Raw genomic sequence first — 26,484 nt, forward strand, 5'->3', positions numbered from 1 at the left:
CACAATAACTAAATGGCTTGGTGGGTTGGTCTCGGGTCATGTGAGTTGGAGGGTTGATTTCAAGTCAAATAGGTTGTGAGTTGTCAGATCAATGAGTTGGTCGGCCGACCTAATATAAAACATTATATAAATTTAAGTATTTTTGGGTTGACAGGTTAAGCTTATAGCCCGAAAGGTCAACCTGATCCAGACCAAAAAAAATTAAGTTAGCGGGTTACTGGGTCAAGATTTTACAACCTTAACCCAGTTTTCCTGAGTTAATTTCAAGTTGAATTTTAGGTAAGATCGAGTATTGACAAACTTAATATATATCAAATGAACTCTATATATGTTATATCGAAAAGTATAACATTATTCTCAATTTCATATTAAAATTTATTTTTGAGTAAAAAGATTTTAAGTTTACTTGGTAACCCGATCAACGACCGGGTATTAATCAAGTTAGAAAACTGACCAAAGCACACGGTGATCTGAATTTAATACAATGTGTTTTTTATTTTTTTTGTTTAGAAAAGTTCAAATTATAGTGTGTTTGAACAATTTTCTGATTTTCACTCGTTATCAAAAATACACTATGATTTTAAACTTAACATAATGTGTTTTTAGATTACACAAAAGAAACATAATTAAACATATTGTGTTAAATTTATATCACAATGTGTTTTAGCCAATTTTATAATTTTCATAAATAAATTTATTTTTAAAATGAGCATTTCACATAGTAATATAATATACTAGTTTATATTACAAAGTTGAAAATTACTTTCAAGTCTCGATATCCTCACACCACTCAACGGTAGAATATAATAACAGAATTTGCGGCACCATAAACCTCTCGGTCAAGTTAAGTTAATTTCAAAGTTACCTTAATCTTCGATTCTCAGAAAATTAAAATCATACACCAATTGGTCGTCATTTCATTAATTTTTTTCTGTATAAAGTTAACATATGAGTGAACAAGATAAACTTTTGAAATTTTAATTCAATAATCATCAGTTATACGTAGTACATAAAAGGTTTGACCAAAGACACATTTCACAACATCATTCTCTTGAACTCGTCTAAATCCAATAAGCCATCGGAGTTCAAATCATAAGCTTTGATAATCATATTGACATCTATTCCGTCACGTTCGTCGATTAATCCCAAGATTGACAATGCATTACACAACTCATCACAAGAAATGAAGCCATCACGGTTCTTATCAAACACTTCAAAAGACTTCAACAGATCATTCTCCGAGTCATGTGCCTCTTGTAGGCATATACTATCAAACAAGTTTTTAAACTCATCGAAGTTGAGATTCTTTTTGCCGGCAACACACTCAAGCTCTTTTGGACTTGAACCAAGTTTCATAGAGCCAAGAAGCCATTGTAGCTCGTCAATGCTCACGGTATCATCACCATTTCGGTCTAGTTTGTTGAACATTAAACGGATGTCATTGGCACTAAAGGTAGTCATTGTTGTAAAACTTGAATATGTTGTGTTAGTTTGATGGTTCAGTAATAAGTTCGGAATATATATACACACAAATAGATCGTATAGTTTGTGTTTTTCTTGACCTTATCCCCTACGTTTGGGGCTAATTTAGGGAATAGTTTTTGGAAGTTAGTTTTATTCATATTCGCTTTCTTGTTGGGCCTCATCTATTTTTCCGTTTGGGCAGTCTGCAAACAATAAAAGGCATCAAAAGTAGAACTAATATAAGCGACCATTGACCAATAAAATAGGTCTGTTTACCGGTAACATGTTCTAAAGTTGGGTTTCAACTTTATTAGTAAGTCGAAGGTTTTTAATCTATAGCTTAAAACTAAAAATTAAACTTTAAAAATTATCTTTGAATTTTGATTTTTAGTTTTAATTTAATGGTAAAAATAATCAACTTTATTTATAAAGTTAATATCAACCAGTGGCGGAGCTATGTGATGACCAAGGGCCGTCATGACAACCCCACAATATCTATAAAACTCTGTATTTCTAATACTATTTTTTGTATTTATTTAGTTGCTAAAAGGTAATTGACAATCTCAGACTAAGGTAATTTAAGTATGTAATTTAATTTTACTCTTGTTAATATTATTAACTTTAAAAAATCTCAATTCTTTCAGGTTTTTTTGTTTGGAAATAAGATTTTATTAAAACATCAAGAAATTGCAAGTTGAAAATCTTAGGAACATCAATTTAATTACAATCATAAAGTTTGGGCGGCTCTGTCACACAAACCACGACGAGCTAAAATTACAACAACAATTGGACATCCAAATAAATGCAAACTGAAACAATATTTTTAAATACGTCTTCACTCGGTTCAATATAGCGAATTATGCATGTGTTTCCACATGAACCACCATCACACGAAACAAATAGGTTCCAAGACTCTTTTAAACTTTAGGGAAGCATGAAGATCCAATCAATCTACCTAATCCACAAGAAATCACACATGTAATCCTCTTATGGAACGACGCTTAACATTTAATTTTTAAACAAAATTAATTTTGCATTGTAAATGTGAAAATAGTGTTTTAAACACAAAGTTGTTTTATTAAAGGTAACTATTATCTACATTTGTCGACTTAATCAATTGAAAGAGTGTCATAAATTTATACAGAGAATTACTTTACATTGACATAACACCCATCATCCCAACTAATGGAATAAAAATTAGGGTACATACTCTTAAATCAAAAAACTCTATAATCTTGACATCTTGAAATCCCTTTTCACTATCAATTCTTCATTCTCGTACTTTCTAGTTAACTCAAGTGGTTGAGCACCTGCTTTACAAGCAGGAGGTCTTGGGTTCAAGATTTGGGAAGTACATAGGAAGTTTTTCTATGAAGGCTTGGTTTGGGTATACCTAGGTTCAAGTCTGAGAAGACAGAGTTTATCCCTATTGATCGTCGTGCCTTTGGTCGGATTAGTAGGGGGTTTTCCCCCCATCGGGTATTTGAACTAGGCATTTCTACTTCGAGGGAGCTCTCTAGCACAGACCCGGTTAAGACAACGTATGTTAGACCTTCCGCTACGACACGAAGTTCTCAAGCGAAATTTACCTTTCAAAAAAAAAAATAAAAAAATTAAAAAAATTTCTTGCGTTCTCAAACGGACCCGGTCTTAGTGTTTTCATTTTAAAAACACCGACAAGTAATGAATATAATCCTTTAAAATGCTTTCTTTATGGTCTTTTCCATCCTCATAAAGGTAAAAGGATTTGGCATTTTGAAAACACCAACAAGTAATGATAGCTTTCTTTTTTTGGTATTTTGTAATGCAAAATACGTAGAAACTTATGATTGCCCACACATCATACACTAAAACTTTTAGAAGATCAAAAAATTTCATCCATCTCTTTATAGGAGAGTGTACCTTGACGGAGATGCCATAGAGTTAAGGCATTATGTCCCTCGTCAAGAGTCTAGGAGATACGGACCCACAACGGGGATCAATGTGAAACGTATATAGCGGAACTTATATATTTATATCTTAGTAGATTCCTCATTATTATTAGGGTATATCCTCAGTAATTATATATATATATATATATATGGCTAAGAGAAAATATTATGAATTTGTTTTCATCTTCACCCTTCAAATTAAATCAACATTTAATCTCAATCATTGAAAATAAAAGACACAATTTAGGAAGGAATGTGTTATATTAAAAGTTTAAAACATGTATTTAATAAGAATGAGAATAAAACATGTATTAACTATTGATGAGAATTAAAAAACAAGAATGAGGCTAATATTTCAATTACACGTTGTTGATTAATTTCATGCCATAATATGTGAAAGCATCACTCTATATATGAAATGTTCATTGTGTAAGTACATAATTTTGAACAAATAGAAGTTTTTATTGGGGCTTATAATGTATTATATGTTTTTTTTAACAAATTAACAAATAGTTTTTATATTACAAATAGGAAAGCAAAAATATATGTGATACAGGCATTAGGAAATGAAATTTCTGTTTATTAATATGATAATTAAAATAGTTTCACCATTTTGATTGGATTATTCTTTTATGTTATAAATAGTAGTTAATTAACCCGGGCATATCAATCAAAGTTCTATAAAAACACATTTTCGCCACCGAAGCTGTGATAGTTTAACATACTCGTATCCTCAAAAGTCAAAATAGTACATCTTATAAGTTATAATTAGTTTATTAACTTGCATAATATGTGGATAATTAAAAATCTGTTATGACAAAATTATTTAGATGATGAAACTTAAAAGACAATGTATAATTTATTAGTGTTTTTTCATTAAAAAAATTAAAATATATATATATTTTAAAAATAACATTATAAAATAACAAAAATAAAAATGTAATAAATTGTAAGAAGAAAAGTGATTATGACATCATAAATAAATTTTAAAAAAAAAATCTAACTTAATTTTAAAAAATAATTTGGATGTGACAAAGAAGTAATATTTATGGAATAATGATGTCACAACAATCCTCTTTTATTTAATATAAAGATGGGTAAATATTACAACCATTGAAACGAATTAGACAAATTTGATAAAATCCCTTCTTAGTGAAACAAATTTATTTTAAAGATAATTATTAAGAAAAATGCACGCTAAATTTTAAAAAATATATATTTAGTTAAAAGCTATGAGTAATAATCAAATAAATGCTTCCTAAATTTGGTATACTTTTTTTTTCCATATAAATATCAATTGTAAAAACTTTATGCTAATTATAATAAACAAAGCCTTCAGCAAGAATAACCATACCTATACATATGGATTGACTAAAAACTAAGAGAATTAAAGTATTTCTAAACAACCTACGGAGCAAAGTACCTTAGGCCGCTAAGGTAAACTAAATCTTAGTCTACTCACAAAAACGCTCACAAAACGACAAAGGAAACCTACACACCTAGTCCTCTAGAACTGTCTAATGAGTACACCCGACAACAAAAGAATAATGAAAAGTAGTAACAAGCGACCTTATTAACTAAAAGCACAGGTTTAACAAAACATATATAATAACAACCAAATAGAACGTAGACAAATTTAAAAGTGTTTCAAGTCAATAGTAGTTATAGTTAATTCATTTACAGACCACTTTTCAATTAGTTTATCTGGACTTGATCTCGTGTGAATTAAAGAGAACAAATAATTGTCTAATCATGTTTATGAAATATAATTGATCATAAAATGTCTTCATTGTCTAACTAAAGCAGCGTTACAAAAACCGATTTAAACGGAATAGTTTTATAGATATTCGGTTAGTTGGCCGGTTTAACTAAGACCATTTCTTTTATAGTTAAACTGGTGGAAGGGACCAGTCGGTTTTTCAGTTATATCTATATAATGGTTGGAGAAAATCAGTAAACAAAGAATCAAACAGGATATATGTAATCTTTGAAAGCGTATAATCACTTTCGGATTTAATCAATTCGGCAGTTCACCTTGTTAGAATATGAGCACATAAACATATAACAATTCACGAGTACGCAGCGGAAAGAAACGTATATGCAATACTATTAATTAACAAAGAGAGAATCGAAACGTGTACCTTTACGCAAAAGTTCCAATAATATTATTAATAATATAACTATTATTAGTTAGGGTCTAAAGTAAAACCCCTCAATGATCGCACACTAGACACCCCTTATACCGTATGCTAGTATTCCGATCACGAACTAAACAACCTTTTGTTTATACCCTTTATTCGAAATCTCATGACCTGAAACCTATAGTGGTCGACAAAACCAAAGCTCCATGATGGGCATTAGTTATATGCATATGTTTCTTATGGATTTCGAAAGGCACAAACTAAAACCGACTTAGATAGTTCGGCCGAATAGAAGAAAAGGAGAGAAGTTGAGAGTTTTGCTTGTGTGAATGAATGCTTAACCCTTAGATTTAAGCCTCTATTTATAGGGAAATATTAGGGCATAATGACTTGGTAAACAAGTCAATTAAGGCCTCTAATGAGCCTAGAAAAACCGGGGCCCCTTTAGTCCAATTAGAGTCCAACCCTAATTATCTTATTTCACAATTAAACCCCCTTCTAATTAATTTAAATACAATTAACCCTTTAACTTATTTAAATTAATCATTTCGTGATCAAACTAATTAATATATTACTTTAATATATTAATTAATAATATAGAGTTACCGTGTCATTTCGTGTGACCCCATAGGCTTAAATTATTTCCGGACATACGTTTTATTATTTAACATGATCACACTCCAACACACCTAAACTATTTAATCGGATATAATTCAAAGATATTTTGTGTGTTGATGTTTAAGAATGTATGAATCAGAGAATGCAGAATCATCGAACCAGATTAATAAATCACATGTATAATAATGGTTTTGGCAGTGAATTACATTAGTTTACAAAGTTGGCAAAATCAACCCCAGCAGTTGTTTGAGACATTTTTACCATAAAAAATGAATTAAGATTTGATATAACATGTCATATTTCAAAATGGGTAGTGATATTTTCACAACACTTTTCAGCCATCCACAACATATGTATATATTTTACTATACAATGTATAACTGTGTAAAACAATGATTGTTGTAGATGGCTAATTTGTGTTGTGGATTGCTGTAAGTAATTCTGTTGGGTGGGTATCCAGCAGCATACATTATTTTCCACAGCCGCTAATATGAAATTATCTTGTTAGAACTTAGAAAGCTCATATTTTATTTTCAATGAGAAATTCAGGGTTTAATCCTTGATATGGATAATTTAAAGTTAGTTCAAGAGATAAGTAGATCTTCCTTTTATAGAAATATCATTTTCCTAAGCTAAGAATCATACGAGTATAAAATTTAAGAATGGGCATACATATATAGGAAACAAGCTAGCATTTGATGGAAGGTTTTTCATTGGTGAACGCTGGACACGATGCCTGATTTGGTAACAAGCCTCGATAATATTATCGGGCCATTTATATGTACTGTACTTTTTAGTTCCAATTTAAATATTATAAAAATCGTTTTAGTATTCTTCAAAATGAAATCTTCAATTTCAAAAACATCAAATGATACTTACCCTAATATGCTTTGTAATGCTAAAAAGATGATACTATCCTCGGTAATTTGATACTTGTGTTCTGAAGATATTGTAATCTTCAATTTGTATATTGTATCTATTTTTATGCATGGATTCGTACGTTCAGTTCTTTTCGATTATTTTTGTCGTTAACCATCTTAATAATGAACACAAATTAACATAAAGATGCCTAATTGGACGAATATGAACATGTTTATTTGGCTACTATTTTGTAAATGTACAAGAGGACAAAAAATCGTTTTATTAATTTATCCATTCATGTACATGAAAATTTAAAAAAAGGGAAAATTGTGCAAGAAAGCAACAAAAAAACCCATAGGAAAAAATTAACCCCGAGCGAATTCAGTTGTGACAAAATCCGAGCAATGAAACGGGATGCGATGTGGTCGAATCAAACTCGTCACATCACAAAATCACTATTAGTGTAGAACATAATTAGCTTATTCTGTTAAAACTAAACAAATAAACACAAGCAGATATTATTTGTATGAGATTACAATTTACAACCAAAACGTTTCAACAACAAAATCATTACTTGAGCCAATTCCCGTCACAATTTCCTCGGCAACCAGTTATTCAACAATGAATTCTTCAACAACCATCATCGAAAATTTCATCACCACCACACTTGTCTAAACTAGACAAATATCTTCGCGATACGGCAGTGTGGCGACGACGACGACGGTTGGTGGCGGTAATGACGGTAGCGGTGGTGGAGGCGACGGGTGGTGGCGGCTGTGGCGGTGGTGGTGGCACTGGCAATGGCGGTCGTGTGATTATCCATTTAAAAACAATTGATGTAAAAAAGGTAGTGTAGTTATTTTCATAGTTGAAAGATGTATGTTAGTAATTAATTTCATTAAGGTTATTATAAGTATATTAAATAGAGATATTTAAATGAATGAATATAAATGAGAGGGTAGTTTGAGTTTATCAAGTTATTTTTTGAAAGTTTTGAATAGAGTACATGCATTATAAGGTAGTGTAGAAGATAAATGACCACGATATTTTTACTTACGAGTAAACCAAAACAAAACAAAACAAGCGGAAGAAATCCGGTTCAATAACAAAAGAAAAATAGAGCTGTAAAACACAACCTTTTGGTGAAATCTTGGCTAAATATTTATGTGGATCCATACCTCGGCAATTTTGCAATCAATCGCTACCTTTTGCTGTAAAATAATGGGCATACACAATCCTAAGCACCTAAAAAGCGGACAGAGGAGGATCTCTCCTGAAAAGGAAAGATTTGCGTATATACTCATTTGGTCCAACGGCGAGTGTGTTCATCTGATCACGACTACGTTGATATTTTTTTTATTTCAGCGACATTTTTTTATTATAAATATAGCCAGAGGCTAAGAAAATACAGCAGGCCGAGATGGCCTAATAAGAAAATAGATACACTTAATAATAAAATCTAACTTGAAAGTGCACCAATATATAACTTTTTAAAAATAAAAAAAAATGTATTCTAAATGTATATGTATTAAGCTGAAACCGGACATAGCTTTTAAGTTTCTCAATGTTCAACTTTGGTGAAAAACAAACTAAAATGGTTGCAGCTTGAGCTTGTGGTATTGGTGTAAAACATTGATTTGAGGCAAAAAATTTCGAACACTCATAACATCAAAAACTGATTCAATCGATCATTCAAATGATTAGTTTCACAACAAACCTTGTAACTAGTTATAACAATCTTATTTTTAATACTCCGTAACATATTATTCTACTCTTACTCCTAAACTACCTCGAATGTCTAGAATAGAGTCCATGATTTTCTAAGCCTAAGTACTCCTCTCCACCCTACCCCGGCAATGTAAGGAGTGAATCCTGAACTCGATAGCTGATCCCAAGGTACTTATAAGAGCTTACTGATGAGTCATTAACTCCACTGACAACATATTTTATCATACTCATTTATATATAATCAACTACAAGCTAAATCAAACATGTGGTATTATTGTATTTAAACATGTATAACCCAAATAAAATCATCAGGCTTATATACTTTTTAACAGTTTTAGTTACAAAAGCACAAATACGAGCACCAAAATGTTGAAGTTGTGAAGTGTATGTGTGTTGTATTTGTAGGCCCAAACCAAATAGCGACACAACCTTAAACGCCAATAACTATAAACATAACAAATTATGGGATATGTTGGTCCCTCACTTCCTTCCAATTATCAATCATACTTCCCCTCATTTTTCAAGTTGTAGTGGCCGGTGGGTGATGAATATAAACATAGGTAAAAGAGAAGTGATATTAGTACCACTTATTTTGATATTTTTATTATTATTATGCTTATGAATTTGTACAATCAGTTGTAAAAATTGTATGTTGCGATACATTAATCAAAATTCATGGTACAAATATCATCTACCATAAGTAAACATATATATTTACCTTATCCCAAAGATCATTCATGTAAAATTTTCAGGAGACGGGATTAATTTGTTTGAATTAATTTATTACTAAAGTGTTAAAATATGTTGTGTATGATTTTGACCGCTGAATTATTATAAAACTGATAATATGTAGAACACAAATATATATATATATATATATAACTAGGTCTTTTACCCGCACGATGTGTGGTTGCTTAAAAGTATAGTTGATTTAAGTCGGCTAAAAGTTTAGAATGTCAACAATTATTAGTAATTTGTTTTTGCGTTTTATAAACACTGATAAAAACTCATCTAAATATTATGTGGTGGCATCATGTATTCATACGTTTAACTTGTAGTTTTTGATGATAATTTATCAGTTTAAAGAAAGTTTTTACAATCTTAAAACCCTTTAGATTTTATCATGTTAACTATAACATTTGTTACTTGAAATCAAATAAATTTTAACAAATCAATTGATATTCTGTTGCGGTTGTGATTTTATTAACTAAATAAAATGGTGCTTGTTTTTAGTTAAAAAGAAGATTTGATATTTAATATGACTGGTAATTGTTGTTAAAAAGAAATATGCCTAATAATCAAAAACTACCTTTTAAATATCTTTTTATCTTTGCTTAAAAATAATTGTCATTGAAGTTTACGATTTCCTTTATAATTTTATAAGATAAATAATTTTATTTAATTGTCAAAGAACTGATATGATGTACCTAATTGCTATTTGAATGACAAGTTAACTCAAGAAGACAATGTTCTTAAGCTAACATTAAAAATAACATCATAAATAAAGTAAAAAGCAAAACAAAAAATTAAGTAACAATATTAAGAAAACATTGTTATGGTCTTATGGATGTCTCCATCTTACTAAAACATGAGGAAAAAGAAAATCAAAATATACTATGCAAGACAACAAAAAATTCTAAATGAACCTTAGGATCAAAAACAAATTCTTTTTGTGTTTTGGAAAGTGAATCTTTTGGTTGGAAGATAATTTTAAGAAATTTATTATGAATATATATTGTGATTAAAAGTGATCGAGTTTTACAATTGAAAACATATATTAGAGATATTTATTATTAAATAATATTGTAAAAAAATTATAAAGATGACACATAAGCTTTTATCCCATGTGTCAATTTTAAAAAATAACTTTAAATTGAAGATACCTTTAAAAAGCTAGGATTCCTACTGTTTTAATATGTATATAGATATTATATAATAATACACAGAAGATTTTCATGATGCCTAATAATTTTAAATTATTAAAAAAAGTTATTTTATTTGTTTTATTTTTATATTTGTTTTAATTAAACTGAAACTTTAGTATCCTTAGTAGAAATGACTGCCCATGTATCAAGAATAATATCCCAAGAGTCATTCATGTAAGATTTTCGAGATGGGAACTGAAATTGTATGGTTGAGATAGCATATTTGCACATGAACCATTCATAATGTAATGAACTCTATTTTTTGAAAGATGAATTTCACTTGAAAACTTCGTGTCGAGATTCGATAGCGGGAGGTCTAACATACGTTGTCTTAACTGGGTCCGCGTTAGAGAGCTCCCTCGAAGTAGAAATGTCTATTTCAAATACCCGATGGGGGGACAGCCCCATACTAACCCGCCCTAAGGCACGGCGAACAATAGGGGTAAACCCTGCCTCCTCAAACTTGAACCTGGGTATACCCAAGCTAAGCCTTCATAGAAAGACTTCTTATGTACTTTCCAAGTCTTGAACCCAAGATCTCTTGCTTGTAAGGCAAGTGCTCAACCACTTGAGCTAACTAGGAAGTACTGTTATGAACTCTATTATTTACTATTACTATATTTTAATTTTGAACGACAAAATTGTTTACTACTAATTATTAATGTATTTTGATTTTTGAGGATATAATGTTAGTTTATAAAATCCCATAGTATCTTGTTTACGTTTGTTATTGATGCGATTTCGTCATGCTAAAATCTAAAAATTGCATACAAAAAACGTATAAAAATTTGCAATATCGATTGGGACAAATTAAAAAAAATTATATCGTGGTAGATTAACTCTCATTACTTCGGTGCTTGGAACACTCGGTACTTATCTATTCTCTTTATTTCGTGTTCCAGCATCTATTCTGTGTAAACTGGAAAGCATGAGAGCTAAGTTTTTTTGGGGAGGATCCGGGGAGTGTAGGAAATTAAACGGCTTGGATAAAATGGCCATTGATTCTTGCAGAAAAATCTGTAGGTGGACTTGGTGTTGGAAGCCTAAAGGCATGTAATTTGGCTCTCTTATACAAATGGAGATGGCGGATTCTTACGAATCCTAACGCATTATGGGCTAAAGTCATTATTTCAATTCATGGTATGGAAAGCGTATTCAATCAGCAAGCAAAGCATAATGGAATATGGTCAAGGATTTGTAAAACGATTACTTATGCCCATGATCAGTTCAAGCTTCCCCAATCAGTTATCGGGCGTCAAGTTGGAAATGGATGTAGCACTAGACTTTGGAAAGATATTTGGATCGGGGAAATGACTTTGGCCAGCAGATACCCCAAACTTTTTGCACTCGAAAATCAGCCTAATTGCTTTATTTTGGATTGGTGTATTGACAATTCTTGGAAATGGGAATGGAGAAGAAATAATTCTTGGAAATGGGAATGGAGAAGAAATCTTAGAGTGGGATGTGAGGAGGCTCAACTGGTAAACCTACTAGCTGATCCACAAAACAAAAGATTGTCTAATGCACCTGACTCATGGCAATGGAAATGTAAAAGTAACACGTCTTTCTCAGTTAAAGATATAAGAAAAGACCTAGATTTGGCAATTCTTTCTATTGAAGATCAGCTGACATGCTGGAACTCCATGGTGCCTAAGAAAGTCAATATCTTCACATGAAGATTGTTGAGAGATCATCTACCCACGAGGCTGAACCTTAGTATTAGATGCATCGAGCTTGATTCTATTAGTTATCCGATTTGTAATATGGGGGCTGAAACATCGAATCAGATTTTGAAGGATTGTACACAATCAATCGAGGTAAGAATTCTATTATCAAATTGGCTTCAACTTGATATTCCCGACGAGCAACAAAATAACATCTTGGAGTGGGTATCGGGACTTCACGTGACAACGCGATTTAAGACTATTATTCAAGCAATATGCTTTGTGTGGTGGTGGGTTATTTGGAAACATGAGAACAACGTGGCCTTCAATGACAATAAGAATTACTAGTTTAGATCTTTTTCATGACATTGTTTCTTATTCTTTCTTTTGCATTAAGTACCGTACTAGGAAAAATAACATAAATTGGTCACTATGACAGGTTTGCCCCCATTTATTTTTTGTAATTCTTTGATGTAATTTTTGGTGTCTTTCAGTCTTTTGTCGAAAGTCATATCTGATGATGTACCCACCTAGACCTCCAACACCTAGAGAGACGCTGACCACACGCAGGGTACCACGTATAGACTTCACCCAGGCTACACTATACAGCCTGGGGAAAAAAGATAAGCACAAAAGAGATATCACCATATCATTTCCTTAAATAATGGAGATCGTTGCTAAAGATAAGGAAGATAGAAGACGCGTGAGAAGACTCCTTCTCAAAGGAGTTCACTATAAAAGGGGGGAAACCCTAAAGCTAGAGGTAAGTACAATCTCGGTGAAAAACCATAAACGTATAACAACACTTATCTAACCGGCGTACAAGGGAGGAACACTCCTACCAACGGGGAATCGCCAACGAATCATCCCTAACACTTCAAACCCTCACGCCCAATCCGCTGTACAAACAATTGGTGGCATCCGTGGGACACCCGCTCTCTACCAATATAGAACTCACAGAAAACCCTAAAATTTTTCTTTTCCCTCATCCCGATTCCCCGTAGTAAAACTTGATTCCCAAAATGTACACCGCAACAGAAAATAATCAAACATCCATTAAACGAAAAGATCAAGAAGACTCACAAATCCTGTCAAGAGATCTGTGTTTTCCCGCTTTAGGAAAAGCAAAGGCAAGTAAAGATCCATTAATAATACACGCACAAATACTTAATATCTCTGTACGAAGGGTTTACATCGATAACGGAAGCGAGTGTGATATTATATATGAACACTGTTTCCTGAAATTACCGAAGGCGATCAGGGCAAGAATGACGAAACCCGCAGGCCTGCTAGCAGGATCCGCCGGAGATCGTGTATGGCCCCTAGGGGAAATAGATCTAGACGTTACACTGGGGATCCACCGTTTTGTCGAACGGAAACCCTAGATTTCACCGTGGTACGAGCACCTTCACCACACAACCTCCTCATAAGGAGGCCAGCAATTCAAAGAATGGAAATGGTACCCTCTACGGTTCATGCCATGGTACTATTCCAGATGAAAATGGGCGTGGGAATGATAAAGTCATCCTACGACGAAATAAAGCAAATAAATGAAGTCAAGAAGGCGAAGAATGAATTTGAGGAAGAAAAGCAACACAACCAAGCCAATCACGCACAGGATATGCATGTGCCACAGTTTTTGTGTAAAGCCCGAACAGAGTCAAATATGCGCCAGATGCATGTATGCATGTGCCACATATTTGTCAAAAATCTGAAATGCTAAATATGTGCCACATGTAGTAATGCATGTGCCACAGTTTTTGTGTAAAGCCCGAACAGAGTCAAATATGCGCCACATGCATGTATGTACGTGCCACATATTTGTCAAAAATCTGAAGTGCTAAATATGTGCCACATGTAGTAATGCATGTGCCACAGTTTTTGTGTAAAGCCCGAACTAAGTCAAATATGCGCCACATGCATGTATGCATGTGCCACATATTTGCCCAAAAATCTGAAAAAGCTAAATACGTGCCACATGCATTTCCTACGTGCCACATATTTGCTAATTATGTATATTTTGTGTTCTAAAGTGTCTAATCCTTAGTTGCTTAACCCAAATTCATTCTTACATTTTAATGATCCATAACAAGGCGCGTGTAACGCTTTGATTCCTCTGTCAAAATTTAGTGTCAAACCTCAATTCGTGTTCGACCAAAACTTTTATATCTTTAACCAAATGTTCTAGACTCATCTTATAAACCATGTTTGGGGTTGTGGCATAGTGTATAATATAATGTGATGATAAGATGTTGATGTAATAGGGTTGTGATCGTTGTGCTCCTCACTAACCCGCTTAAGCTCATTCTAACGACATCTAAGGCTAAGGTAAGTTCCGTAGCTCCCTACTCGCTTGAGATTCGGGCTGGAAAGTGTACAACTACTTGTTAGTCGTTTGATCGTCTGATTGACTTACTTGACGGTTTATCCATTACTTGGTTGGTTTTTGTGCATGTTTGTGATATCATGATTAGTTAGGATAGTTGTGCCTACATGGAAGTCGGTTATGCTTCTCAAAGGGTTTTAGATGTGGTGGGAAGGCTGCGGGTGACCCTGTATACAAGCATCTAGAACTTGATGAAAGTAAAATCCTCTGAAGTGTAGGTCGTGTTGTGTAGTGGAATGGATGGATATTGGATTGTGCTGGAATGGACATATATGTAATGTTACTCATGATTTACGCGCTTTACACGCAACGTATACTTATTTATGCACTTTACACGCAACGTATACTTATTTATGCGCTTTACACGCAAAGTATACTTATTTATGCGCTTTACACGCAACGTATACCTATTTATGTGCTTTACACGCTACGTATACTTATATATGCGCTTTACACGTAATGTATACTTATTTACGCGCTTTACACGCAAGCTCACTTATCTATGCGAATTACACACACGCAAACCCTTTACGTGACATGGTTGGCTTACATTTGATATTCATCATGGCACATGCATACATACGATACGTGACTTGGACATTTACATCACTTGTACTCATTTATTACACGTAACTATTTTATGTCATATGGTCATATTGTGATAAGACATTGTGACTATAGACAATGGTTCCTTGTGAACCATTTCTACGAACTCACCAACCTCGTGTTGACTTGTTCAGTACACTTTTCAGGTAATCAGGTGAACCCAAGACAAGATGTATGATTTGATAGATTGTTGGACCCGGGCTTAGACTTACATGGATCAAGGATTCACATGCCCTTCTTTTGCATTATGCTTAGGATCGATCGCCATCTTTTAGATTGTTTTGTAACCTTGTGATGGCTACTTTCTCCTTATGCATTTTGTGTTTGTGCTTGTCTTAAACTTATTGAATTCACCGAATTCATTTATTTTCATTTAGTTGCCTACGATAATTTCATCATGTGCTATTTAATTTCCGTAATATTCCGGGCCCTAGTTCGGGGTGTTACAGAAGATAAAGCAATCCTTTACATCTGTATATCACCCCAAGGCAACGAGCAAGTCGAAGCAATTAACAAGTAAATGGTAAAAGGGATGGAAAAAAGGCTAGGGCGCACACCCAAAGGCTGGGTAGACGAGTTACCCTTGGTACTATGGGCACACCGAACAACGCCAAAACAAAGCAATCGTGAAACTCCATTTTCCCTAGCATTTGGATCAGAAGCTGTCCTACCAGCAAAATTACAAGTTTCCACATGCCGGATGATAGGGGTCACAGAAGAAAACAATGACACATAAATGTGTGTCAACCTAGATCTCCTAGAAGAAAGACGGGAAATTGCATCGATAAGGGAAGCTACATATAAGCAAAGGATTGAGAAATACTACAACAAAAGAGTTCATCCAGACGGTTTTAAAGTTGGCGACTTTGTCCTCAGGCTAAACAGTGCAACTCAGGTGGAGTATCAAGGAAAGATGGGGACAACCTGGGAAGGACCATACAAGATCGATACAGTCATCGGAAATGGTGCCTACAAACTCTCCACCACAGACGACAAACCGGTTAGTAGAACGTGGAATGCGCCAAACCTGCGTAAGTTCTATTATTAAAAAAAAACCCATAATATTTAACATTTATTTTTGTAGAAAAGAAGGTTCATCTTCATTCTCTTTGAACGAATATACAAACGTTCTATTTCAATCAAAGTGCACTAATTTAACAAAACAGGCCTGTTAGAAGAAACAACAAATTGGTGGGGATGCCTACCAAAACATAATAAAAAGAAACGGGTAAAAAAACCCTTCATTACACGATATTTAAAACATGGCCGGAAACAGCCATTACTGTGTGCCAGATGAAGAATCTGGGCATAACTTATACACATCAAAATCTTCACGAGCAACTTGGTCAACGAGAGATTTGCCAGAGTGGCGATTCATCTTGGTCAAATGATGAACGAACGGAACGACATCAGTCAACATTTTCCGATATTTAGCTTGAAGAGAAGATTACTCCGACTGCAACACCTGAAGACGATTTTCCCTCTCCAACATCTCATCACGAGCGACTTACAATTGAAGATCTTTTATGTCTAGCGAACGCTTCAGATCTTGTAGATCAACCGACTTCTCATCCTCAACAACTGGTACTGAGTATTGACTCACATCACACAAGCGCTGCTTCAACAATTTCAGATCTGATTCCAACCGATGAATCTTTATCATATCCACATATGAACCAACACCAATTTTGAAATTTTGACGGATGGTTTTTATCCGACCATGTTTACAAAACACACTCTTTTTTTTCGACAACCCCACTTCATTATGGAAATATCAAAATAAAAAAGTCAGCCGCCGATAGGGATTATAAACCAACACATATACATTTAAAATCCACCGTTGAACTTATATCGAGATACGCACCGCACTACCATCAAAATTGTGAAATAGTACCCTCAAACATAAACCATTATGCATAACTACCCCCTGTAAGACTGCGGGCACGGTCAGAAGCACACCCAAGAACGCAAGATACTTTTTGAGCAAGAGACTAACAACATAACCTTGGCATGTCATATTGTTAGTCTGGGGGCTTGATGATGTACCCACCTAGACCTCCAGCACCCAGAGAGACGCTGACTACACGCAGGGTACCACGTATAGACTTCACCTAGGTTACACCCAGACTCTATACAATCTGGGGAAAGAAGATTAGCACAAAAGAGATATCACCATCTCATTTACTTAAATAATGGAGATCGTTGTTAAAGATAAGGAAGACAGAAGACGCGTGAGAAGACTCCTTCTCAAAGGAGATCACTATAAAAGGAGGGAACCCTAAAGCTAGAGGTAAGTACAATCTTGGTGAAAAACCCTAAACATATAACAACACTTATCTAACCGGCGTACAAGGAAGGAAAACTCTTACCAACGGGGAATCGCCAACGAATCATCCATAACACTTTAAACCCTCACACCCAATCTGCTGTACAAACAACATCTAATACAAATACAAATACTGTTTCAAAAAAAAAAGTTATATTTTTTTTAGATTCTATTTAACTTATTGATATTTCGATTAGTTCATCCAATTTTTTGAAAATTTAATTTTGTATTTTTATGTTTGGAAGACAAATTTTGTTTTATTGCGATGAAGAAGGTTATTAATTAGATGTTAGGGATTTTTGAGTTAAATAATGAAAAAGTTTAATTAGTTACATTATCTTTCTTAAATTGAAGGGTTAAAAATGTAATACATTTACTTAAATTAAGTATCCAATGAAAATAGAATATGTAATATGTATGAACTTGGCTTAAGTTGAATTCATTGCTCTTGCCATCTAAGGCTACCTCCCATTCACTCTTTGATGCTAAAGTTCATATGGCGACAAAGAGTTTATAAATGACCATTTAAGATGCATGATAATGAAACTTCAAGACAAAGCTAAAGTCATGATTTTCGGCCTCTGTCTACCGTCATGACGTCATCGATCACTCCATGAAGACTTAAAAGAGGATTATTATCTCACGCGCGGTTGAGGCCTTCTTGAGTTATTGGAAAATATCAAAGAATGATTTGATTTGACCACTAGAAGATGTTTTTTTTTCTTTCTCAAAAGCTTGTTATGAATATTTACTTTAAGGATCAAAATTTAAAAAAAAAAAACTTTGCTCTATTCTGCCCTATCTTTTAACTCATATTATTCGGTGATGATAATAACTGACGATGTCATGCTTGAAAGACATTCTCAACGTTTAATGCATCAAACATGTTGAATTAATATCATGTCTTTGGTCACGAAGCAAAACAACAAGTTCTTACCACAAAACCATCAAGCACGCCGAGCCGTCGGTGGAAGCCCAATCCCAAAAGCAAATGTGGCAAACTATCAGAGTGAGAATGGGAGAGGCATTGGTCATGGCCCCAGCAGATATCGTGGATGTGGACGGAGCAATACATGGCATCGATCGATCAGGAGTCTCATAGCTCTAAAAATAACGATAATGAATCAAATCTACAGAATGCTAGATAACCTCTGTTTGGAAATGGATTCATTGGATGACTTGTTGCCGATGGATGACTTCAACCCTCAATCAATAGATGAAGATACCAGCGAGTTATCAGTAAAAGATAAGTTCGATGACTGATCACCCATTTTGTAAGTCAATTACGGGCGGGAAAGAAGAATGGATATTTGGTCCCAAAGGATCACATAACTGACATGTGGCGGGTCATATGACCTCACTACCAGGAAAATGTCGATTAGTAACCTTTTTGTTTAGTGACAACTAAAATATAGTCACTGATAACATTATTTAGTTACCATTAAGAAAATGGTCACTAAACTAAATTAGAGGCCAAAAATAAACATTTTTTGGCTCTAAACAAAATTTGTGACGAACTTTTAGTGACGAAAAGCGACCACTCAAAATTTTGATTGTTAGTGACAAAAATTTGGTAACTAATGACAATAGTGACCAAATTTTGATTGTTAGTGACAAAAACTTGGTCATTATGATAAATTAGTGACCAAATTTGGAGTGGTCACTTTTCGTCACTAAAGGTCCGTCACTAATTTTTTTTAGAGAACAAAAAATGTTATTTTTTGGCCACTAATTTTATTTAGTGACCACTTTTTTTTAATGGTAACTAAATAATGTTATTAGTGACCAAATTTTAGTTGTCACTAATCGAAATTTTTCTTGTAGTGTCTATTCTATCTCTTTGGGAAAAATCCAAGTCTATGTAAAGTTATACGCAGTTTTTTCTTTCGCCCAAAATGGAAAACAAACAAGAGGATACTTCAGACGCATCAGTTGCAGAGATCTTCAACTATGTATTGCTCCGTCCACGACCACCACCTCTGCTAGGGTCACAACCTTCTGCACGTCAAAATCCTTATCTCGAAGTGTGTTGCCTTCTTTCTGAACCTATAAAAGGCAACACTTGTGAAGATTATTATTTTTGTTGGTCTAAAACTTTTATGTATAAAGGGAAATGATTAATACTTTTAAAAGAATGGTCTAAAATTCCTCATAACTATTAGATAAAGACATATGGCAAAACCAGAAGATAAAATTAAAAAAGAAAATTAATGGATATCACATGTCACATTTTTAAGTTTTAATTAAAAGGATTTTAATTATGATAATCTTTAGAAAAATCTATCATTTTCCTTAAAGATTTTTATCTACTCATTTACATATATCAATTAGCATATCATAGCTTAATTTAGGCTCGGAAAACCAAAATATTGGAAAATGTAAGACCGAATGTACGTATTGGTCTGGTCCGGTCCAGGAGTTTGGGAATTGTTTATCAAGAATTGTTGTTCTGTCTACACTTAATTTTTTTTTCTGTTGTAACACACAGATAGATTAAAAAGTGCATCAGTAGTAGTGTATCTTCTTTTTGTTTTCTCTACCATTATCTCTATTAGTAAAATTGAAGGATTGAATACGATAATTTCATAACAAGCTTAAATTAAATGCGTGTAATCAACTTCTTCCATTCTGTAATCAAAACCTTCCATTCGCCCATTAATGGATTAAACAAATGCGTGTGCCCCACTTCCTCCTACCTCTTCAATGGTAGTAGTAAGTTATGGAAGCAGGACCCACATTGCCCATTTTTAGCTGCACACCATGGTCCTTATCATTAATCTTTAGTCTCTCTTTCTACAACAAAATCATACATTGTGAAGTAATTTACCTAGCTAGCTACCTAGTTTCTTCCTCTATCTATGTAGGGGTCCTCAATTTATATATATTTTAACCTATACATCTTTCTCCCATGCTTATTAACACACACACCATGTGTACACTCACATGCATTACACCTGTCTTAAGCTTCATAAGTCGTTCTCTTCACAAATTTTTTGCATGATTGAAAACTTAGGTCAACTTATAATTACTAATAATTCAATCTAATTTGTCCTAACATGGTTTGAGATTTGCACGCAAAATCTTAATTTTTTTTTTTTAAAAACATTCTATCGGTATACGACATCTGGGGAACCTTGCACGTACTCTAGACAACGAGATGTTGACTATGAGCCGCTATAAGTATTCAGAGGGAAAAACTCCAATGTTTTGGCATCTTTAAGGATCGAACTCAAAAACTTGGGTAAAACATGAAGTGCCTCTTACCAGCTGGGCTGACCTTCAATTCATTTATATTTTTTTTTAACGGCAAATTTCTTACAACACCTACAATACACCCGGATAATCCTACATAAGTCTGTGCAAAGGATTGATTTCTAGACTTACACTGCAAAAGATAAAAGCCACTAGCTACTAGGTGGCCTAATCCCACATATTAGGAATAATCTTAATCTAGCTATGTTAACTTGGATAAGTCCACGCGGCTTGTAGGCATACATGTACTCAAACGGTTATGAAGTGTCTTTAACATGTTTAGTTTGAGATACATATCATTGGTAAATCATCCAATATGTCATGTATGATGCAAACAAAGTACCAAAGCGTCACTCATACAGTGAAATTGCCTAAAAGTTGTAAACATAATTAGAATGTACCCTTTAAGGAACTTTTTGTAAGAATGGTTTCCTTATAGAAACTTACACATTTGAATATAGTACCTGCTTAACTATCTTTACTAAGTGTAAACCATAAAAAGCCTGTACATATTGTTGGTGGGATTTGCATGTGTTTAGAGTAATTTTTTTTCTCTATAAAGTGTGTTAAATCATTAATTATAACATTCTATATGGAAACAGAAGTCAAACAGACAAAAATTAAGTTGCGCAGCTAATCCTTTTTGTATAGCAGACACAAGTTCGTTTAATAACTACATTATTCATATATCTTGGCGAGAGTAATTAGTAATTATCTAAGAAAAACATTGAACATAGTTTAACTGCGAGAGTAAGAAATGTGTGATGTTCTAAAAAAAGGTATTTCTTGGGTGTCCTTCGTATATCTTTTCAAAGTAACCATACGATGCCCGACTAAATATATCCTTAGGTAGATATGCTAGACAAATTAAAAGGCTTGAAGGTGTCTTCAAATAGATGTTAATTATAAGGAAGGTTAAGTAGTTAATTGGTCCTAGCAGAACAGAAAATATTCGATCAGGATTATAATGCAGTGGACCTTGTTAACATAAAGATCATCAATTGCTAGTGACATTTGGAATAATATGTTGAGCCTTAATAATAATAAATAAGTATAATGTTTGAATCTTTTAATATATCTCAAGTATGTATGTACATGGAAGAAACTAAAGAACACATGGGTGAAACATATGTTTGAAAGTATAGAAGCAAGTGAATAAATGTAAAACTTTGAATTATTCATTTGGGATCATTAAACTGCTGGCAGAAAGCGAAATGGCATGGAGGACAGATCAATTACATCAAAGGAAAAGTGATGGTTGATGACAGTGTCATGCATCAAAGTTTTATTTTTTGATTTAATGCTACTTCAACAACCTACTTTACAAAGTAGTTATTGTCACACAAAGGAATACAATTGAAAATGTTTTATAGTCTTTGCAGAGAAAATAATTGAAGAGAGAAGGATTTATAGTGAGTAAATTAATAAAATAGTTTCTGAAGATTTTACTATTACATTTGGTCCTGTAAAAAAAAATAATTTAGTCTTTTGGTTGTTGTGGAGATCAAAGGACAGTAATTATACTTTTGGATGTATGTAACTATTTCTAGTACATGACCAAAAATCATGGGAAAAATGATGATGAATTGTGGTAAAAAAAAAGAGATAGGTGTGTGTTAAATGGTGAAGATGGAGGTAAAAAAAAAAAAGAAGAAGAAAAATCAGAGTAGCAGAAGCATCCAAAGGCATGTGCTTATTTTAATCTGTCTTGGCCAATACTGGCAACTTTAGAATCCACATGGGCAAGTCTGACAGAATGAATTGCTCACAAAAAAGAGGAATGGGAGTATCAAGACTTCTTGTGAGGCCACCCAATAAAGCTTTTTATAAACTGATAGATTTCATGCCTTTTTGTGTAACTTTATAACTGTGACATGAAATACAATTAATCAAGGGAAAGTATTTGGGATGGGAGAACATAGTTTAGTTAAGGAAAACACTTAATTAGGAAGACAATGAATGGATATAATTGAAGTACAAATTGAAAGGTCATTTATTATCTTTTTGTTGAAATTTTGACCATAGGAATTGCCATGGCCACTACTAGCTATATATAACTCTTTCTTTACATTCTTTAACTCCTACAACTTAATTTGGTTGTTGCGGATTCGACATTCAAAGCATGATTCAAACATACATGAAACGATAGCGACACACATATATATAAAAAGGAACACAATGAATTTAGGTGGTTGAGCAGATCGAGTTGATCTGCTCAATTAGTCCACCTTCTAACAAGAGAAATTTTATTGTCTTTCGAATATATGCTCATCATTACATTAGGATCCAAGATACCTGATTTCACGACCAAATATTGCATACGAGTTTGGCCCAATTGTCGCACTTAGTTCCCCTTTGATACCTGCTGCATTGCCCTTGCAAACATCAGACTCCACAACTCAACACTTTGTTAGATTATCTATTGTATTGACTTTAACATGGACATATAACATGAGTATTATTATACATTTATACTTAAACATCCAAAATCAAGTTTGTTTCACAACACGGTAGATAACTAACATTTATCGTTTGCTCATAAACTCGAACCTAGCTAACTAAGAATGACTTACGTACGCCATTTGTTTTTTTCCTGGGATGATGAAACCGATGGCGAGACTAATGAACCGAAAGCAACATTCTTTAATGCAAGAGTGGGGCACACAGCTGTCTGCTGGTGTTGTTTTTAAATGATTGCTAGCTTTCTTATATGGTGCTTTCATCAGCATTTTTCATTTGTTTGTGTGGGTCTCTTCTTGCCCCTAGAGGAAGCCATCTCTAATATATGTTGTATTGAAAGGAGATTTATAACAAAATTTTCATTCACTTACTGTTATTTTTCCATGTACAGAATCTTACATGGTAAAAGACTTCCAGTAACCTTGGAACTCCTTGACCATTACCAAAAGGTAATTTGTTTTATCTTATAATTGTTATAACTAATCATGTAGTTTAACATATATTCGGTATCCTTTTTTGTGCATAATGAAATTTTGTACAAATTTCATGACAGGCTGGACTCTGCAGTGTTTAAAAATGGACCGAGCTTTTAGCGTTTAGTAACCATACCTGAAGTTCATTTCTAATAATGGACTGGAATTTGAATACTTCCACAGAATGGGACTGGGAGAATATAGCCATGTATAGTACCAAAGAAATGGAAGTAGTCCCCAAGAATTTGCAATTTTCTAACCAAGAAACTGGAAGTAACGTGGTCGTAGACAATGTGGATTTCTCTTTCTCGGCTTCTGCTGATTCTTCGTCTAAAGAAACAATCAAGAATTTTGGACCGTTTGATGATTTACCTAAAGAGTTTTTAGAAAAGGAAGAATCTTCTTGGGTAGGAGAAAACGGAAGCTTCCCAACAAACGTTGTGGAAGAAGCTAATTCGGTGTTATCTGGTGAAGCAATGGTTGGTTTAAAGCTTGGCAGGCATTCGGGTGCTTCTAACTGTAATAATAAAACAGCTACGACGACATCAGTACCTTTGTTTCCTACGTCGTCTCCCATGATAAAGAGATCAAGAGCGTCTTACCTTAGTTCACAGTTGCCGCGGTGTCAAGTGGAAGGATGCAATCTAGACCTTTCATCTGCTAAAGACTACCACCGTAGACATAGGATTTGTGCTAATCATTCCAAAAGTCCTAAAGTTGTTGTAGCTGGGATGGAACGTCGGTTTTGTCAACAATGTAGCAGGAAAGTTACGTTTCATATAAATAAGTTTTACATAAAAATTTTTTGACTACACAACTCTTATTCTAACATCTGGTACTAAATCCGATTCTGTTATATGTGTGATCTTGCAGGTTCCATGATTTATCAGAGTTTGATGATAGAAAACGTAGCTGTCGTCGACGCCTTTCTGCACATAATGCAAGACGCCGTAGACCACAGTCAGAAGAGCTCCAATTTGGCTCCACACGGATGTCTTCTTCAATATCTGGTATTCCTTGAAACCGAAAAAAATCTACCAATCATTTTTATAAAGTTTAGAACTTTAAATGAATGGTGACTTTTATATTTCTCCATTCATGTTCATTCTCAGATGAGTAATTTTGTTTTACTGACAGATCGAAGACCACAGATGAACTTTCTTCTAAATAGGACTTCGATACCAATTCTGGATTCAACACCACCCGAAAGTTCTTGTAACTTTAAAGGAGAAGAGTGTCTGTTAGGTCTTGCAAAAGGTGGAGGGATTGATGCCTTGCCAACGACTACTGGTGCCTTAAACTTCAGTTCTGATCAAAGGTTTATATCTCGTAATGCTAATCATAATGGTATGTATCCTGACTTAGATAGAACAGATTAATTATTACCATTACAACTATCTTAAATAAGTTATTTTTTAGTTAGTAATAATCATTTATACCTACAAAATGGACTTTTAACAAGCTTTTACACATATTTTCTCCTTTTCTCCACCAAAGCATATCATGTCACATTAGTTTTCATTAACTTCTGGGGACTACTGCATATACATCAGTCAATTATATAGGTCTTTCACATTTATTCGAACCTTGCGTGCACATGATTGTGCAAAGAAGTCTATTTTATCATTCCGAAATTTAAAACACTTTTAATATGTCCTTCTGTATTCAAAGATTTTTGCTATTGAAATTATCATATTCGTTTCCAACTGAGAGAATATATGCAAAATGATACTCAAGTTAAGTGGTTAACGATCCTTACTCCTTACGAGACCAGAGGTCCTTTTCTACCTTATATAGAACTTGGAAACAGTCTCTCTACCTTTGGTAGGGGTAAGGCTGTCGACATCTCATTCTCCCCATATAGCGTCGTAGACATGTTGGGATCTTAATGATTTCTTTTTAGAATGAGTCAAGATAGTCCTGAGATTCATATGGCCTTAATTAACCGCAATTCTGAAAGTTTCAGGACATTAAATCTCTTGGTTTCTCTGTGTAACAGGTATGGATGCAACTTCAAACTCAATTTTAGCAGGTGATGTTAGGCATGCTTTCTCTCTTCTGTCAACAAGTTCTTGGCCTTCGAGTTGGCCTGAAGAACCTTCGCCAACCTTTGATCAGTTTCCTCACGGAAACAGTACGATCAGCTTGGCACAGCCAGGAATGCCGTTGGAACTGCAGAATGCATCCAACAATACTCAGCTCCAAGACTTTCATTCCTTTAGATCACCTCATGAATTTGAACGCTTTTATTCGAATTGAAGTTGATTGGTTAATAACTTTTCAATAAGCCTTTTTAGAAACATATCTGCACAATTCATGTAAGCAGGGTCCAGGGCTAGGTAGAAAATTCTTAATGGCACTAGAACAAAACGACACGATTGGAACCCCATTGAATAGCTCCTTTAAAAATGAATTTCTCTTCATGATCATGAGGGTAAGCGTTGAGCTCATATTTAAGGATTAAAGGGAGCTCAACTTTAAAGTTAATGAGGATCCAAAGGATCTCTTGTTGTCCATTTCCCACGCTAAAATCCTTGAAGAGGAAACCCGAGAAAGGGGACTAAAGATCACTTGTCGAAATAAAGGTCAGTTCTTTTTATGAAGTTTAGCATCAAGCATTTAAGCGTTTTCTGATTTCTCGGAAATGGT

The 26,484-nt window shown here is 33.9% G+C and overlaps 2 protein-coding genes across 2 annotated transcripts; one reads left to right on the forward strand and one right to left on the reverse strand.

Moving 5' to 3' along the window:
* Nucleotides 1-1,035: 1,035 nt before the first annotated feature.
* LOC122591417 (probable calcium-binding protein CML44) lies at nucleotides 1,036-1,461 on the reverse strand. The gene has a single exon (XM_043763687.1). The coding sequence runs from the start codon at nucleotides 1,459-1,461 to the stop codon at nucleotides 1,036-1,038; it is 426 nt and encodes a 141-aa protein (XP_043619622.1).
* Nucleotides 1,462-23,941: 22,480 nt separating this feature from the next.
* Nucleotides 23,942-26,484, forward strand: LOC122594104 (squamosa promoter-binding-like protein 12). The gene is made up of 4 exons (XM_043766577.1): nucleotides 23,942-24,607; nucleotides 24,709-24,845; nucleotides 24,973-25,182; nucleotides 25,835-26,484. The coding sequence occupies exons 1-4, from the start codon at nucleotides 23,991-23,993 to the stop codon at nucleotides 26,092-26,094; spliced, it is 1,224 nt and encodes a 407-aa protein (XP_043622512.1). The 5' UTR covers nucleotides 23,942-23,990; the 3' UTR covers nucleotides 26,095-26,484.

This window comes from Erigeron canadensis, chromosome 3 (genome assembly GCF_010389155.1).
Source record: "Erigeron canadensis isolate Cc75 chromosome 3, C_canadensis_v1, whole genome shotgun sequence".
Classification (NCBI taxonomy): Eukaryota; Viridiplantae; Streptophyta; class Magnoliopsida; order Asterales; family Asteraceae; genus Erigeron; species Erigeron canadensis.